This window comes from Stylophora pistillata, chromosome 1 (genome assembly GCF_964205215.1).
Source record: "Stylophora pistillata chromosome 1, jaStyPist1.2, whole genome shotgun sequence".
Classification (NCBI taxonomy): Eukaryota; Metazoa; Cnidaria; class Anthozoa; order Scleractinia; family Pocilloporidae; genus Stylophora; species Stylophora pistillata.
Window position 1 is genome coordinate 50890384 of NC_142519.1, and position 19022 is coordinate 50909405.

The following is a 19022-nucleotide window of genomic DNA, read 5'->3' on the forward strand; positions in this document are numbered from 1 at the left end:
ATATTCTAAGTACAATATGATAACCGAAAATCTCTGCGCTAAGTTTGAAGCATCTTTCATCCAATTAGATCTTTTCTTATCGTTTACTATATGTAGGCGGTTGAGTGGTAATCGGCTGGAAAAGCTGCCTCGAAACATTTTTCAAGAGATGTACGCCTTGGAGGAAGTGTGAGTATACGTTTGTGATTTCTTTTTAAAAATTCTTCGTCAAAGTTAAACATTCCTTTCCTCTGCATTGCATTTTTATGTGATCGATCGCTCTCAAGTCGTTCTAAATATGGCTTAAAAACCTCTCGTTCCTGATTTATCTATCGGTAGTAGTCCAGTAGTTAACCAGTCGGTTAGGGAGTTTGATCAGTTTTGTGTGAGTAGTTAATAAACCGTAGGTTCCAAAATTATAGGACTGCACGATGAAGTTCTACTTTCGTTGGAGACGAATAACGTACCGGTCTCGAAAACAAAAACTTGCACTTTTTTTTTTTTGCATATTGAAAGGAGACTTGAAAAATTCAAATCGCAAATTTTAACAGTACAGTTTTTTTTTTTGTTATGGGTCATATGATATTGGGCGTGTCCAGATGACTTCACCAGGGGGATTGCACTCACTCCTTAAACAATTGTCCAAAGCTATTCCAATAACAAAAAGATAACCTCGGGTTATGGCCAACTAAATCCATCTTCTCCCTTCTTGACCAGCAAACATTTTGTTTAATGCTTCCATCTTTCCTCGCTAATATGAAAAAAAAAAAAATTACTACGCAACTCACAAATCACCCGTCCACCTTACAAGTCTGTTAAACCATAGTTAATAGAGCTGTTAAACCATCGCATAAGGCTCATTTATTTATTGAACGTAACAAAAACCAAAACCAAATTGGACGGAAAAATTTTAGCTTTTTCTAGAGAGGGACGCTTCAAGTATAAAATCATGAGTTGGTAGTAAGATTTTGAAACTGATGTGAAAACCTTTTTTCAAGTTCAACCCAATATCTCTCACTTAAAATACGTTTTTTTTTAATAAATGACCGTGATTTTTGTTGTCAATACAACGATTACTGGAACTGATTAACGAACTGCATCTGCCTAAATTCTATCAGATAAGAACTTCGACACAAAAAAAAATTAATCCAACAGAGATCCACATCGCCCTTGGAAATGTAGTTAGTTAAATGAATTTTCGTTTGTTTGTTTACTTTTTTTCCTAACTGGCAATCATCTCGTTCTCGAAACACTTTTTTTTAGGGACTTGTCCTACAATCAGTTGCAGAGTTTGCCTCGAGGAATACTAAGCCGTAATACCAAACTGAAAGTAATGTAAGTAGGATTTTTCTTTGTAGGAAAAAAAAGAAAAAAACCTTTGTAGGTCAGTGTGAGCATTTTTAGATGGTGGTCCAAACTAGTTGAGAATATCGCTTATTTCTACCTTTCTCGAACTAAGTTTGTTCGTTTGGAAATTATTGAGTGTTATTTAGAGATAGATGGCATAATACAATGAAGTGTCTCCCTGCCATTATTGTCTTAACAGAAGGTCTCTTAGCCTTAAGCGTGGAATAAATATGTTCTTTGGGTACAGTTGCTGCATATTGATTCTTGATCATAATTGATATATTTAGAGACACACAAAAAAGCTTGTCATTTCCTGATTTGGTAAAAAATTACTACTATTGCATTATTAGCAAGCCGATTTGGCTCGCATTACAGAAACGTTAAGTAGCGGGAATTTCCCATCTTCCAAGTAGAATTTAGGTTCTTAAATGTTAGCTTACTATTTGCCTCAAAGGGATTTGTCAAACAACAAAATTCAGCGTCTTCCCGAAGATGTTTTTGGCAACCTTCCTCAGTTAAAAAGGCTGTAAGTGGCATTTTTACAACTTTACAGCGAGTGAAATCATACATTTTAACTTAGAGATTTTAGTAAACCTTTGCTTTGTGGCCATTCCAAATAAAATGCTATTACAATAAACATATCAAAGTAAACTGCTGCATGCGCTTAATTAGCTCCAGTATATAACAGAGTGAAGAGAGGACGAAACCTCTCCGCGTTTTGGTATACAGTGCTAACTTTAGTGAATTTGGTCACCATCAGCAGTGAAAAGAAAATATAGATTAACAAAGTGAGATTGACTGTCTCTTGTGACTTAATTTTTTTTTGCAAAGCGATCAGGGAAGGTTTAATATATTACAGCCCAACTACCACAAGATTGATTTGCGATATGAGCAACTCTTCGAATTCATAGTTTCAATGTACCAATACAGAGAAGCGAATTCATGTCATGATATGCAAACGACCCTTTAAACAGCGGAAATACAAATGGTAGCATTTTTTTTTTCACATTCTCGAGTCCAGGAATAGAAGGTTTAGCGACTCAGCTAAGATGTATTACCTTGAAAATAAGCAGTTAAGTTTTATTGTCAGTTCACCAGGTCCCTTTTGTGATAAAAAAACTCTCCGAGAGTCTCAAATACCAACGCAGTTAACTTGCTTTTCAATTTTTTTATTCCAATTTGTTTTTTTCTTTTTAAGCTTTCTCTCCAATAACAAACTTCAGCGTTTGCCAAAGTTCAAAAACCTCTCCGAGATAGAAACATTGTAAGTGATTCGTGTTCGTAAGGAGAACTTCTTCAGTATTTGTCTTGTTTAATGAGCATCACTAAAAAGAGAGCATTGGCAGGAAACAGAGGATCAGTGTGCCTATCCATTGTTTCTTTGATATTCTCATGACCTAATAAACAGCCGGTTTAAGGATGTTCATGGAAAAAATTACTTTTTACAATAGATGCAGAAAGTAAGAATCATTAACTATCATCTTTCTTAATTAAAATAACGCAACATAAGGAGGATATTACATGGCCGCGCGAAGATACGAAACTTCCCTTCGAGTTTTGAAAGCTACTTTTCGCCATGAGACCATAAATTTCGTATTTCTAAGCGGCCATGTAATATGCTATTTATCATATAATCACCAATAAAAATCCTAACCATTTCGCTTTGGCTGCAAAAAGGTGCAATTTATTATGGAACTTTAGTAACGGCGATATTTTTTCTTGGAAAGATAACTTCATGTTACTTTCACGGGGAATGTTAATCAGGACACAAAGTCTATATTTTTCAGGTCTTTTCAAGGAACAAAGGGTGTTCAAAAGCTTCGAAATCCGTATTTCAATAAGAAATTTAAATACGAGCTTTTGCTCGATCGCAAAATTAACTAATCACAGCTAGTTGACAGCGGCTTTACGATGATGTACACCCCGGGTATATACCGTTGTTAAGCCATTATTTAACCGGCAGTCAGAACAATCAGTGCAAGCGTGGTGTGATCAAAATGTTTTCGTCTCGGTGAAAGCAGTCCGGTGATGCTCTTAATGAGGTTTTGCACAACTTTGATGAACAGTAAAACAGTCTGCTGAAAAACAAGGCACGAATAATTTAAAACGAGAACGTTTATATGAATTTAATAAATCATACGAATGATCTTAGCCAGATCCAACGATGAACGTTTCTTAGCCCAAGCAATTATTTAAAACTATCTTTACAGTTAAATAGTGATAGAGAGCGTCTAATGCATTTTATTTATCGCGTAGATACATGGAGAAAAACAGCCTCGAAACCCTGTCACCGGATCAGTTCCAAGGCCTGTCCAAATTAAAAGACCTGTAAATAAACCTACCAATTTTATATCAACGAGATGGCGGACGGAAATTATACCTAACTGCACTAGTAAAAAATTCTTGACCTTAAAGGAGATATCTGATCATCTGTAATAAGTGTTCATTAGCGGCTGTTGTATTATTTGGTGCATTTAAATTTTCTGTTAGGGGATGTGCGATTGCGAAAAAAAAGAACATGTACTTGAGGAATAAGTAACTCTAAATTGTAAGTTAAATTTTATCTGCGGTAGCGTGACACAAAAAGTGAGCAGACTTATTCCTTCACCCACTTCTGCTTAAAGTTTCGTTGAATTACTCAAACTAGTGTGCCTTGGCTGGCTTAGATTCCGACACCTTGGAAGTTACCAGAGTCACGTTTGACGTTGCTCGAGTTTGAAGTTGCTATTACATCCAAGATAGCAACTGCCAACTCTGATCTCATTGGCATGATGTCACAAGACAGAAAAAAAAGACAATTATTAAAAGGATGTAGCAATTCTTTACCATATATGAATCAGCGCGTACTCATACTCGGATTAAGCGAGGCAACCACTAACTGCCATTAACTAATTTTTTTTAAGTAGTCCCAAGTACTGAGTGAAGTATTTTCAATCTACTTTTTGGTGTCACATATTTTATAAAGATATTTCTCTAATAAGACGTGGAAGAGTCGATAAAGCTATTAAAAGGTTTTTTTTGCAATGGAGGTTTGCTTCTAGAGTTTTCTGTACTTTAAGTAATAATGATCTGTCTTCTTTGTCGTTCAAGGGCTGTTTATGAGAACAATATTCAGTATCTACCGCGTGGAGTTTTTAAAGGTTTAACAAACATGCAGTCCATGTAAGTCTCTGTTTCTCATTATCATTTTTAATCGACGCTAGTGAAGCACTGCAAACCTGGGGTCTTGTGAAAGTGCAGTCCCCGACATATTCTGCATCTCCGTCATTTGAGTAGGTTGTGTCAAAAGTTACACACAAGTGAGCACGATTGACAGCGAATGACCACAATTGAACACTAACAACCAAGGGTGACCAAGAAGTTATATATTTGGCTGACATCATAATCTCATTATCATCAGGTGACTTCATCCAAAAACTTATGATTTCAACGTAGATAAGCCATTCACGGAGACTGACATATGCAAACAATGTATCACTTCCTTCATTGAAAGGGTAGTTCCCAGAGCTACTTCGCTTTCAAAAATTGTTACGCGATGGGCCCGTTTCCGCCCAGAATCCTAAGACAGAAGGAAGGAAGTTAGGGAAATAAATGGAAAGAAAATAAGCAATAAATACCAAAAATATGTTACAATATTTAAATAAAAGATGAAAACAAAACACAAAAACAGCAAAGATGAAAAGTTGACGGAGAAGAGTGACAAGTGATTGAAACCGCATAAAACTTTTATCGCGTGGCTGGAAGCAGAAAGATGACACCACTCCTTCCTTCCTTCCTCTAGTTACTGCTTACTAGTTACTCTCGATCACACGAGTCACTAATGGCAAGCAGTGGTCATTCGCGGTCGCACAGGGTCACTCGGGGCTACTCGTAGTTACTCGTGATCACCGTGGTCACTTGTGGTTACTTATGGTCACTAGTGGTCAATCATGATCGCTCGGAGTTACTCGAGGTCATTCATGGTCATTCGTGGTCATTCGCTGTTACTCGTGCTCTCTCGCAATCACTTATCATGCTTTTTTTAAAATCTAAATCAATGTTTTCATGTTTGTCATTAACGAGTTACCCTTTCATTCTATCGTCATTTTACAGGAGCTTTTATTCCAACAAAATCCGTACAGTGAGCAACGAGCATTTTAAATATATCGCGCCAAGTGTTCGATTCCTGTGAGTATAAACAAACTGCTATTATTCAAGGTGTACGCGTGATTAAGTTTCACGGAGATTTAACTACAAATTCAAGAGAGAAAATGCCCATAACTCTCGGATTAGCGTCCCTTCCCCATCTTTGCGGAAAAGTAATCCAGTCAGCCTAATCATGCAAGTTGAGAATTGCGTTGTTCGAGTTGCCCATAGATACCTCTACGAGTGTAAAACTAAGGATTGGGCTTTGTATATTAATGCACCGTTCATACCGTTATTCACACACTAGTTCTCAGTATAATCCTAAAACCAATCAGATCCGGCCACCGAGAACTTTTAGGAAAACTAAATTAGGGCTTCCTTTCAATTAAACGTCCCCTCTCAAGTAGATTACAGTTGTAACATTGCATGGATACACATTTCGAGATATTAGGCATGTTTTACGTACTCAGTAACGAATTATTCTTATTCAGATAAGTGTGACTATGTTGGGAAGGGGGTCTTGGTTGGTTACTCTCTCGTCTTCTAAAATGCCCATTTTTCCCATTACTTAGGGTCCTAACTAAATGGTTAACGACGAAATGAGACAACATTGTTCATTGACAATGGTGTACCATTCCGTTCCTTCCAGCCCCCTAAATCTTAGGGAGTCTCATAAGGTGTTAAGTGCGAATGTTTGAAATGACCGAGTTAAGACCGAAAAATGTGGCACATGATCTAAAAATTGAAAACCTTCATATTCTGCCCAGAGATAACTTACGGTGAACTCAGAAACGTGGTAAGGACTTTTTTCCCCAGACTTGCTTCTTTATCCGATCCTAGAAAATTCACGAAAACTGAAACGAGCGTCCGTAGCCGTAAAATGGCGGAAATCAGTGCCCAGAGTAGAGGCAAATGAACTTTGCTCGTGAAAAGCTCAAAAGAGAGCAGGCTCGTATCAGTTTGACAAATTTTTATAAGAGGGATTGAGGTATGGCCTAGGTCTAAAACGGGACCGTTTCATTTAACTTTGACATCACAGAACGCTTTTAAAAATTACCAATATTTCAAACTCGAAATATCGCATTTTGTAATACATGCGGTATAACTCAGAATCGATTCAGGTTAAGCTCATGATAAGTGGAAATAGTGCTGTTTTTGAGGATATAAAAATTAATTTGGGGCTTTTCATTTCCGCACGGAAAAACCAGGTCGAACTTTGTGAAAATCGCAACATCGTCATTTAAGTCACGACATAATCTAATTAGGCACCCCGTGGTTAAATCCGGAATTCAAGCACATTTTAGAAGTTAGCACCGTGGTCGATCAGGAGATCAATACAGTAAGCTAGCCTTGCATAGCTAACCACGGCCGACTGCCGGTTTTTATCTCTGCTTTCGTTTCAAATTCTCATCCATTTCCCATGGCAGAATTGTTTACAATAACACATTCCTTACGCGAGCGGAAGGTGTCTGTTTTTCTTTGGGTATTCGAACACCTATAAGTCCTAAGAAGGTTCTGGGGTAGACATTGAGGACTTAAAAGAGGACAATCCAATCATTTATAACGGCAGGTTAAATGTTCTCTGCCAAATACGTTGAAGACGGAAAGCAATCTGTGTGTAGATGTGACGTACTCAAGCATTTGTCACTCAAAGCTGAAGTTATTTCAATCTTGTTCCCATCTTGTGATTTCATGGCCACAAATATCGATGATTAGTATATAGTAAGACAGTGGATAGCGTCGAAGGCGCGCTCTGATTGGCTAGTCAAACTCCGAATATCCTTCGCTAGTTACCTCCCAGCAACTCGGGAAAAAATGGCGTCCCGTTTTGCATCCGTGACAAGGGAAGAAATCCCTGAGATTAATTTTGGTGGTGTATATTATCTCACTGTTTTAGTATGTGCTAAAAAAACTATTCACCTCAGTATAATTTGAATATATCAACAAAGTTGAAATGGTAAATTTGCCACCGTTACGATTATATAAGCTGACGTTTCGAGCTTTAGCCCTTCGTCGGAGCGAAGGGCTAACGCTCGAAACGTCAGTTTTTATAATCGTAACGGTGGCCAGTTTACCATCTCAACTTTGTTGATATATTGAAATTATTTCGTTACCCCCACAGCAGCCCCAAACAGTTTCTTTAGAAACTATCAGCCTTTATTTACCTCAGTGTCGGTGGTTAGCGGTGGATATTTACCTCGCCACTTCACGGCTCGGTAAAGTATCCATCCCTAACCACCTCCACTTCGGTGAGTAATTTTTAAACAGCGTTTTTTAACAAACTTGTTTATATGATAAATGTTCTTATCAGTTAGTCATTGCTGTGAAACTTGTTAACTTAGTAGAGGGGATCTCATGTAGAGTTCAATGTAATAGTAACATTACTTAGAAGAGCTAATAAGCAGAACACAAAACCAACAAATAGCTAAAGAAAAAAGGAGAAGGAAAGGATCAAAGGTCAGAGTAAGGGCGAAATAGAGGCAAAGTACGAAATGATTGGAATATCAGAAGAATACCAAGTATGTAGCTGGAATCAGAATAAAATAGATAGGGTGAACTAGACCTGAGGACAAAATTATGATAAACAATATAAAAAATGTGAGATTTGAAATCACTACCACAAACAAAGGATCTTAGCTGTTTTAAGAACGTTCTTCCCAAATTGAAAGTACTGGTTACAAAACTCACGGAAATTGGTTGTGCTCGAAACTGTTCTCAAATTAAACCAACTAACTCGAGAAAAAGGTAATTCTTTTGATATACCGATGTTGAACTAATGTCGTTCCGTAAAGTCATTTCTGAACATTTAAAGACTGTCGGCAATACCGATGTTGAGGCCGAAATAGTTTTAATTTTAGATCGAGCGGCAATTATTAACACACTTTCCAGCAATCAGTTAGATCACCAGTTCCGGGCATCACTGTTTTCGAGGCATTGGATGAAGGAGAGGGTCACAAAAATGCCACGCATTCTAGAAGAGCTATCCAGCCACGCTAAAGGAAAAACGCGCAGGCCTTATCGCAGAATTAGTAAGGCACTTTTGAGATGAATTTTCTAGCTAACCCTTTTTTCAGGTTTTCATTGTTAAAATGATCATTTCGAGGAGGATTTCCAAACTGCTGCAAAGCGGCGGTTTAGTCAAACTGCCAAAATAGCGCGGCATGTTGTTCCAGATTTTCTTCAAATTTGTGGTTTGCTTACAGACTTAATGTGTCAGCCTTCTTAATTACAGAGGCTGTGGAAAGGAACACAATTTAGCAGTTGGCGCAAAGAATTACTTCTTACCAAGAATTACCAAGCGCGAGGGCCGTACTTATTATTGGCCCAAAATCGTAGTAGTATGGAGTGAGCGCAGCGAGGTCCGTACAAAAATACCGAGGGCCAATATTTCCCAATACAGCTCAAGTAAGCGATGTTACTAAGTATTTTATCATGACGTTGGGGAAAACTTCTTTAGTTTTAATTTCTCGGCTTTCGCGAACCAAAATATACGGCTAACGACAGCGTCCGTGAAAATGGTCCGTTTGGCAAGATCCAGACTAAGTAATAACTAATCAGAATGCTCGGATTTACCTCAAGACTGTCCCACCATATAGTAAGTTATTCTAACCTTCATGCTCCAGGTATTTTCATTAATTGTTTATTTTCTCCCTGAGCCTTTTTGTTTGAAAATATATGTCCTTGCAACTTTTTCCCTCGTGCTTCCGTTGGATTTTGAAATATCGGGGATATTTGAAAGCTTTCCGTGATGTCAAAATTAAATGAAACGGTCCCGTTTTAGACTTAAGCCATACCTCAATCCCTCCTATATATATATACAAATTTGTCAAACTGATACGAGCTTGGTTTCTTTTGCGCTATTCACGAGCAAAGTTGATTTGCCTCTACTCGGGGCACTGATTTCTGCCATTTTACGGCTACTGACGCTCGTTTCAGTTTTCGTGAATTTTCTAGGATAAAGAAGCAAGTCTGGGAAAAAACCTTACCAAGTTTCTAAGTTCACTATAAGGCATCTCTGACTGAAATATGAGGATAGTCATTTTTCGGTCGATGTGCCACCTCTCACGCGGTCTTGAAAAAAAGTCGTTCTTAAGAATTGAATTTTTTGGAGGGTGTGAGAACTAGGTGGAGCTACAAAAAGAAGAGAACCCAAAAGATTCAAAATACCTAGCCTTAAGACAGCGGCATCATTATAAATTAGCAAGTGATGTGAAATTGAATCGCTTTCGTTTAATTTGCAGTTACTTCCATTACAACGAAATGCGAGAACTACCGGCCGGTTTCTTCTCGAATATGAAATATTTAATAACAGCGTAAGTCAGTGAAATATTGTCGATGTCTGGAGATGTCCAATTGAGAAATTTTATTTATCTTTATACATTAAAGCAACATGTAGAGTATTATTATGATCCTTTCATTGTCTTAAATTCAAAGTCAAAATTTTCTATTTTCTTCCCCTTTTGTGACTTATGTCAACTCTTTTTATGAACCGTAGGACTGTAGACACCAACCTTATGTGTTGCCATTTGACGAAGGAGGACGCAGATTGCGACTTTGCTTATGTCGACAGCTTCGCCAGCTGTGAAACTATGTTCAGAGATCAAGCCCCTAGGATATGTCTCTGGGTGGTCGGAATTATGTCGTTGGTTGGTGCTGTGTTTGTCATCGTGTGGCGGTTGGTGTATAAGGAGAAAAAGGAGAAGAATAAGATACAGTCTATCATGTTGATACATTTGGCCGGGTCTGATGGACTGATGGGTATCTACCTTATCATAATAGGTGTAATGGATGCCATTTGGGCAGGGCAGTATTTCTTGCATGACTATAACTGGCGTTCAAGTTTGTCATGTCAGATAACAGGTGCCATTGCCGTGTTGTCAAGTGAGGTGTCTGTTATGACGATTTGTTTGATATCCGCCGACCGGGTTAAGAATATTCTGTTCCCCTATCGTGGAAAGTCCCTTACAATCAAGGTTACGCACTTTCTGTGTTTTCTTATCTGGATTGTTGGTGGGCTAGTTGCATTTATTCCCACGGTGGGCATCGACTACTTTGGTAGTCGCCAAAAAGGTCACCACTTTTATGGCAGATCAGTTGTATGTCTCCCATTGCAACTCTCTGCTGATAAGCCCTCAGGCTGGGAGTACTCTGTTGCCATGTTTGTTGGTTTAAACTTTACTCTTGTGTTCTTCGTCATTGTGGCCTATTCCATGATTATCTACAAATCCTGCACTTCAAACCGGCGCCTGGCTCAGCAAGGGACCGAAAGAGAGAGGAAAATGAAAGCCAAGCGAAGGGCAGCCGATCTGAGGAAGGAGGCCTCGCTCGCCAAAAGAGTGTTCTTCATTGTTCTTACCGACTGTGTCTGCTGGCTGCCTATTGTGGTAATTGGATTGAGGTCTCTCTTGGAAAAATCCTTCCGTACACCTGGTGATCTGGCAGTTTGGATCGCAGTCTTTGTTCTGCCGGTTAACTCTGCCATCAATCCCATTCTCTACACTTTATCAACAAAACAGGTACTAACTCGCAACCTTCATATCGTTGATAAGCTGAAATTTAGAGGATACTTTCATAAATATTTGTTCCATGCCGTGAAGAATGTGAAATGAACCAGTTTAAGCAAAAAAATTTCGCTTAGCACGAAGGAAATTTAGCGGTATTTGATATTTGAATATTTTCGGATTGTCCTTGATCTTTCAAAAGAAAAAACCTTCCTGTAGAAAAAAACCCTCGCAAAAACAGAACGCAGCATAAACGTATCACCTTTTGACGATAAACAACTCAAAATACTTTTACAGGGGCATCCACGGACGCTAAATTTAAATCAACTTTTTCTGCGGGAATATCTCAATAGATGTGATCTGTACATAATGAACACTCTGAGGATTTTTTGCTTTGAGAAGAGGTAAATTTTGAAGTTTGAATCAGCGACTTAAGCCGAAAAGAGCTGGTAAATTTGCGAAGCGAGTAAGCTGCGAACTACGATACCCTCAGTTCTTCAAAAGAATGATGGAACGGAGGAACTGAGAAACAATAGAACGGTGGATCAGCGGAGTTACGGATTATTTTGGGTCGCGGAACGATCGAATACGTTTTACGCATGAAAAAAAAAAGCCTCAATAAAATGGAATTGCAATAAAATAGCAAAAATATTCATAATTGACATGCGAATTAAAAAGAAGCGTAGGCATGTTGGAGTCCAGAGGATTGGAAAACATGAGTCTTTCGAGCTAGCCCCTTTAAATTATTGCTATATTAACATTGTTAGCATTATTATTATTATTATTATTTTAATACTATTATATGTTACTACTTTTAAGTACTGGTTCAATGTCAATTGGAGAATATATTCCTGAATCATCTTTCTCTTGTGGAACAGGGTACTTATCATTATGAGTGATGAGGCAGGGTTTCTGTTTAGCATGTGAGACAAATATTCTGCAACTCTACGTGCTAGCGTCACTATAACACCTCTGGCTTTTTTAATGCTATTAAAATTGTTTTTCACCAATGGCCAGATACAGTCTTTGACTGTCTATTTTTGTTCTTAATGCCTTGCATCTAGGTACGACGTATTCTGAGTCCTAAATTCCAACAGTTCTTGGCCTATTTGATAGAAAAGTGCGGACGAAATCAAACCAATGAAGGTACGTTTATCGAAAACCATGTTTTTGGGAAATAAGGACTATCATCATTTTGTCGTGCGTTGAAGACGCGGTTTCTCAAAACAAACCTGTTCTACTGAAGTTTATGTCAAAATATACTTAACATTGACATTAGATCAAGTAATTTTTTGTACAACCTCTGTCTTCCGAACAACCATAGGCATGAGAAATTCATTTCTCACTTTGAGCAATGCCTAGGGTTAATTTTGATTAGTTTGATTTTTCCCGTTTGAGGGTATATCAAGACAACCTGCATGAAGGGAAGTCATCACCAGAGTCCTGCTGAGCGGATTTGCATATTTAAGAGTGGTCCTCTGTGATGTCAGCTTTAATTGATTTAAGCATTTGTCGTGCAAGGTTGTTTCACGAAATTTCATTAGATCTTGAAATCTGATTAAGTTTCATTGCAACTCGATGACCTTCTGGTGATTGCACTTCTGCATGATTATCTTAAAAGTACTATCTTCGGTGACGCTGACTACTGCTTTAGATATGACGCACTGATCAGCTCACTGATTCCACAATCATGAAGGTAAATGTCATTTGAACACGCGTGATTAATGTTATAACTGTTTTCCAAAGGCCAAGATGAGGGGATGGAAATGCGAGTCATCGAAGAAGGTATGAAACGTTTATTCGGCTCAAGTAAACATGGGGGTAAAGTCGCTCGATCGAGGTGTAAATAGAGGTTCCGCCCTTTAGTTTCGGTAAGAGTGAAAATTTAATGCCTTCTGAACCAACTAACCCTTGCAGTCGGAGGCCAGAATGGGCGAAGAAAAAAACATTTAAAATAACAGGAAATTAAATCCCGTTGATAGCCGTCGGCCTTATTTAAATGCCAAGGTTACCCGGTAAAGTTCAAAAGAAATGTCGCTGATGTTTAAGGGAAAAACTACTTTATGAACATTACTACCTTGCTTTGTTTTTTTTGAAAGAGCTGCCATCAAAGTTACTGTTTTAATAAATACTGTCAAGAGAGAGCTCATAGGAAGTAGCAGTTGTAGTACAGAGCACTTTTATATTATAACTTTTCTCTTTTCAGTTCTAATCCATCGAGAAGCAGAGAGTGATGACAGCGATGACATTGATGACGAACCGAAAGATCAAAGTGAGCATGAGCAAAACGCAGAGCAGACCGATCGTGAAGAGCCTGGCGAGAGAGATGAGACTGAACAGGATGAAAAACCAGAGGATGACCAAGAAGGACAATCAGAGCAGAGAGACGAACCTGAAAAACGAGAAGAAGAATCTGAAGAACAACATGAGGATGACATGGAAAATGAGCCTGACATACAAGAAGAAGAATCGAAAAACGACTGCAAAGAATCCAAAGGACACGTTGAAGATAACATTGAAGATGAGCCTGACAAACAAGATGAAGAACCTAAAAAGGACTTGGAAGAATCTGAGAAGCAAGATGAAGATGGCATGGACGGGGAAGCTGGGGAAGACGAGCAGTTTATCGCGAATAAGGGTATGTATACCAGCTCTAGACTCCGCTTCCTTTGAAAAAAAGACAAGAACTGTGTTGCATTGAGATATTTTTCATCAATTTGGAGGACTAGTTGTGAACAACATCTCCTCGCTACTCCTTAAACAAACTGTTTGTTTCTAGAATCTCGTCACCTTTGTTACCCAGCTGAACTACATTGAGCGGTTTACTCAAATAGTGAAATAACTTTTTTTCTCATTGGAAAGGCTTGGAACTGTTTCTCTTTCCGCAAAGCGACAAGATAGTGTTCTCGGGAAGCGCTTTTGCGAGGTTTGCGTTTTACTACGGTGCCCCACTTTATCTAACAATCTCGCTATGAATTAGTCTGAGCAGAGTGTAAGTATTTAATGCAGCGCAAGTTACTGAATGTCTTTTTTTTGCCTTGTGTCATGTTATTATGCAACAGATAAACACAAAGTACATGAAAATCTCCCAGCAGCCTCAGGGCGAGAGTCTCCAAGAGCACCGCTGGCCACGTTTGACGATGACAGCGACCTTGATCAGTTTTACGAAGCGATCGATGGCCTAAAAGAAACGAGTGTGTAATCAATAACACTGTATTCTCAGAGTAGTGCATTCTTTGTGAAAAAAATTTAATTTGGAATTGATTAAGTAGTTACCTGCAGTAGTTTTCCTTAATAGCGTCAAAATACAGTTGCCTTACGGTTATCAATTCAAGAGGTCATTTTAAAAGACCGGCAGATCAAGTTACCCATAACATTTATCTCTAAGGGTTTTTCCTTGATAAGTAGCTAACCTTTGAGTAGTCTTTTATAAAATTATTTCAGATGTAGATTGAATTTTAGTTCAGTTAGTGCTAAGTGTAGAACAATTAGCAGCATATGGAGTTGTTTAATATATAGGGTCTGATCTGAACAGCAGGCAAACTTAATGGGCTGCTAGGGAAAAGATTACTTTCACCCCTTATTTACATGTCAGTTGTTAAAAATGGTATGATTTTAAGTAGACTGCTGTGTTTTTTGGCATTGCTAAGCCATAAATCATATTTATTCAATCTAACGCTGATATCAGTAGATGGCTCTGTTGTATTACATTGCTAGGCGATGAATCGTAATTATTCAATTGAAACCTGTTACCATATATTGCTATCTTACTTATGATTTGTTTTATTCAATCTTAACGTCTTATGATATATTTTGTAGATGGCTTGTTGTATAGCAATGCTAAGCCAAAATTTGCATTTATTCAGTTTGAAGTCACCATCAGTATCTTATCTACTGTAAGCATTCATTAACAGGCTTTGTTATATAGCAATGCTAAGTCATGAATCATACTTATTCAACCTGAAGTTATGTTAGTTATGATTTTGTCATCACAGTGGTAATATCTAATATGTTTAGTAGATGGCTGTGTTGTATTACAATGCTTAAAGCCATGAATCATATTTATTCAGTCTAAATTTACTAATGATATGTTACTCATGATCTATTTTATCGGAATTGTAACTTCGACTATGTTTAGCAGAAGGTTGTGTAGTTTAACAATGCAAGGCCTTGAGCTGTATTTATCCAATTTCAAGTTGCTATCGATACCTTACTCATGATTTGCTCGACAAAAAAATGCGAGATCTTAAGTAATTAGTAGATGGCTGCATTACTTGACAATGTTACGCCATAAATTGTATTTACCCTACGGCACGCATGTACTAAGTGCTCAGGTCAGATGATGCATGTGTATCTGGCTCACATATTTATTCATTTGGATTTTTTTGCCCTCTCTATTCCTAAGTAAATTTTGCAGCAGATCGTACAAATTGAAAGAAAAAAAGGGTGTTACTGACGTAATACAGAAAGACAGGAAGACGAACATCAACTGAGTGATATGTATCAGTCAAACCTAGGTTTGGTAAACTGTCAACTATCCAGTGAAGTCACTGTATATTGTCAAGCATGTCTGCCTAAATAAATAAAATTTTTAAAAAAAATTGTGATTTATTCTAGATAACTATCCATTAACCCATAAACCCATTGACTGCTAAGAATGACTAGCGTGTGATTTATCCTTACCATATCACCCCTGAATCAAACAGTAAGGTCACCAGAATAAAGGAAATAATCGCCAAATTCAGAAGCCCTCAATTGTTAAACAAATTCTACTCAAGACAGTATCGAGAATATGCATATTGATGCTAGATGTACATCTATCACCTAAGAGGTCATGAATGCATTTTTTTTTAATGAACATTTCCAGTGCCTCAACAAATTGCCATAATAATCCTAAATTTTCTCATTTGATCTGATCGCCCGCCCCTAATTCAGGATATAAATGTAATCAAGACGAAGTAGTATTCTGGCGGATTGTACGGAGCTGATGGTGGATGTAGAAATGTTACAGTTTGATAAAGTTCTATTCACCCGACAGTGAATTCACGTGTGGGAGGATATAAGGAAATGTTTCACTTGATTTAAAGCAGATCACCAAAACCCACATTCTTCAGTAACCAATCAAAAGCGTCCTGATAGGCCACAATCAAGAGATTACAAACTCTTCTATAATTAATCGGCCATGATAACATGCATGCGGGTAAACAGTGAATCTCTCTTCAAGTTTCTCGATTGCTGCGCTCACCCGTCAGATATTGAGTTGAAAACAAGGAGAGAAATTAACAGACCACATCTACAAACAAACATGTATAATTTTCTTTATTGCATAAACACCATAGGCCTTTACTGACAAGAAAATGCAGCAAATGACCTTTGATTGAGAATGATGAATGTAGTTCCTTTCATTCATCAACCTGACAGAGTGGCATGAAAGGCGAGCGACGTGTCAGCAGCTGATTGGAGAAATCAAACACCAGTAAAAACTCTCGTACTTTTATAACACTTACAAGGGCTGGAAATCCTTCCAAAACACTGAAATTTCGATAATAAATAGACATAGGTCGGACATAGGTTTTATGACCGAAAGACCAAGTATGAAGCTTCATTATTGGAGTTTAACTGGTGTTAACCGGTTGCTATGCAATTTCGTTACCCTTTACACCCTGACCTGACATCAGAATCCAAGTTCTCTTTACTGTTCTCTATACATTTCCTATGCTGCTGACAGGGAGAATTTGAATAACAGTCAAGAGCTTCTTGAGTTGGTGATCATTTCTTTAATTCTCCTGACCTTGAGATGTGATTCAGGGGTGATATTGCGAGGAGAAGTTGGATACTGGTCACTCTTTGGGTTTAAAGGATTCATGTTTGCAGAAGAGTCTGCAAACATTTACACTGAAACAATGGAGCGGTAGTTGTAAAATTTTCGCTGAGTCTTGATTTAGAAAAGTTAGGTATAAAAACTTCCAAAAAAGGAGTAAAAACAATTCAAAGAAGAACTCGAAAAAAAGTGTGTCATTCCAAAAATAAATATTATACAAGCACTTCCGCACAATTTGGAACACCTACCTGACAAACATGGCTTGCCGCGGTGACAGATCGCGATATTCTTGAGGACGAGAACAAATTCAATGACTGAGTTTACACGAAGCAAGATCTTTCTCAGCATCTGAAGCATACTCTAAACAATTTGAACCATCTTCACTGAACAGACTTCAACGAGGCGAGTTTGCTGGGAAAAATGCAGAACGCTAGGGAATTAATGCCATCTTCAACTCTGATTCCTCCAACAAATGAGGCGAATATTTGAAACATTAACACGACATTTGCATTTTTAAGCTTTCTTTGTGTTCGTCTCTGTTTTCGTCTCCGCCCCCAAGCATCAAATCACTTTAAGTAACATGGTCCTTTCGTTCTCTTTACATTCACATAGGACACAAGGCTTTAAAAGATTTTCCAGCTTCAGGATTGAGATGCTCTTACCACCACCATCACCTTCAGTGAATTATTGTTTGGGAGGTTTTGGTAGATTTTCCAAGTCATGACCCAAAACCATCTTTGGCTTTTTTGCTCTCCAAGTCTGTTGTACATGGTAGGTAGGCAATGGTTATGGTCTTACCTCAATCAACTCCTCTTTTGGCTTATTTTTTCCCTGTGTTTTAGTGGTAATTTTTAACATTGCCTTTTCGAGCTTGAAGTACTAATTAGAGGTAAACTTCGGTAAAACTCATTTATCACATGGCCCCAGAATCCTTCACTACTGTTAGTTAACTGTTTATTTGTCTAGTTTTCGGTCCAACTAGTCAATTTATCTCAAAAAAACGTGGGATTTGTCTCATGAATTAAAACTGGTGCTGTTTTCTTCATGTTTAAGTGTTATTCGAAACGAATGGCGTAAGCTGTATTCTGTCCTGTTTATTTCAAAAGGATATTAATGCTTTTGCCTTGCGAAGTGAACTCTGAGTCGAAGTGCACTATGAATTTCAAACCCGTTGAGTTATATTTCACTTTGCTGTATGTTTCGTGATCTTGAAATTCGTATTTCTTGATCCTGATGATAGGAATTAACTGCTATGTTTTCTTCTGTGTAAAGTGATGTGAAGTGACCCACTAATTGGTACTATAGACGGAATGGATGGCTGTGACACTTATTGTGGCAAGCTGTCACTCAAGAGTTTGTCACTATTACCAGAAGTTTACTACTGATATAAACCAATGGCGTAGCCAGGAAGGGGGGGGGTCCTGGGATGCCCGTGAGCCCCCTTGGTAGGTCTTCTTTAGAGCAAACAGCCTACAATATTCAAGTGGCGAAAACGCAATGACAATATCTTGGCCGTAAAAGCCATTGATATGAGTCTTCATGCCGTGATATACGACTGAGCCCGCTGATATACGCGGGAGAGCAGCGGTGTCAATGGTGAGTAGCCTCTGTGACCCCCCCTTTGAAAAATCCTGGCTACGCCCCTGGTATAAGCTATCAGTCTTTTGTTCTATGCACACAATTTGCTTTGACTAATATGCTAATATGCTAAAATTATCGATAAAGTTTTCAAAAGTTTTGTCCAAATTTCACGGAAAACGAATATCTGGAGTGATCAGTTGAAATATTGTCATATTCCTTAAGAGTGTTTGAGCTTCCGGGCTGAGAGCTAATAAATTTCCTGATGATTGAAACCTTATTTTTCTGCCGTGAAATTGACAGAGCCAAACCCCCTGGAAAATGTCTGTAAATTTTTTTAAATAGCAGCCAAGTTGGTGCTCCTTACCATTTAAGGTTACTTCCCACTTTCGCGGGTGTCCTTCAGGAAAAAAAGTTCGTACGCACACTAGTTTCAAGAAAACCCTAAGAAACTTTACATCAAAAGAAAGCTTAATAAGTGCAGTTTGCGATGAAAATGTAATTTAGACAATATTTTCATTTAGGGAATATCAGAAGCCGGTAAGGCGTGAAACTACCGAGGGTCCTCCTTTTGAATTTATTGGGTATCGAATCCTGCAGCACGAGCAGTCTTATTCACAAGGCATCAATCAACAAAAGTATATTAGGCATTTCTGATAGTTTGATTGGTG

General features: G+C 38.1%; 1 protein-coding gene across 1 annotated transcript; it reads left to right on the forward strand.

The window, feature by feature from the left end:
- Positions 1–9905: 9905 nt before the first annotated feature.
- Positions 9906–15540, forward strand: LOC111343300 (G protein-coupled receptor GRL101). Its single transcript, XM_088740183.1, has 5 exons — positions 9906–10967; positions 12017–12098; positions 12699–12737; positions 13159–13590; positions 14015–15540. Exons 1-5 carry the CDS (start codon positions 9921–9923, stop codon positions 14152–14154), a joined length of 1740 nt encoding a protein of 579 aa, XP_088596309.1. The 5' UTR covers positions 9906–9920; the 3' UTR covers positions 14155–15540.
- The last annotated feature ends 3482 nt before the right edge of the window (positions 15541–19022 follow it).

What these genes read in the sequence shown, in the direction of transcription:
- LOC111343300 (XM_088740183.1), top strand. Translation starts at nt 9,921, where the DNA reads ATGTCAACTCTTTTTATGAACCGTAGGACTGTAGACACCAACCTTATG. An exon ending in ACACTTTATCAACAAAACAG is followed by an intron (nt 10,968 to 12,016) that starts GTACTAACTCGC and finishes CCTTGCATCTAG; the next exon opens with GTACGACGTATTCTGAGTCC. An exon ending in AATGCGAGTCATCGAAGAAG is followed by an intron (nt 12,738 to 13,158) that starts GTATGAAACGTT and finishes TTCTCTTTTCAG; the next exon opens with TTCTAATCCATCGAGAAGCA.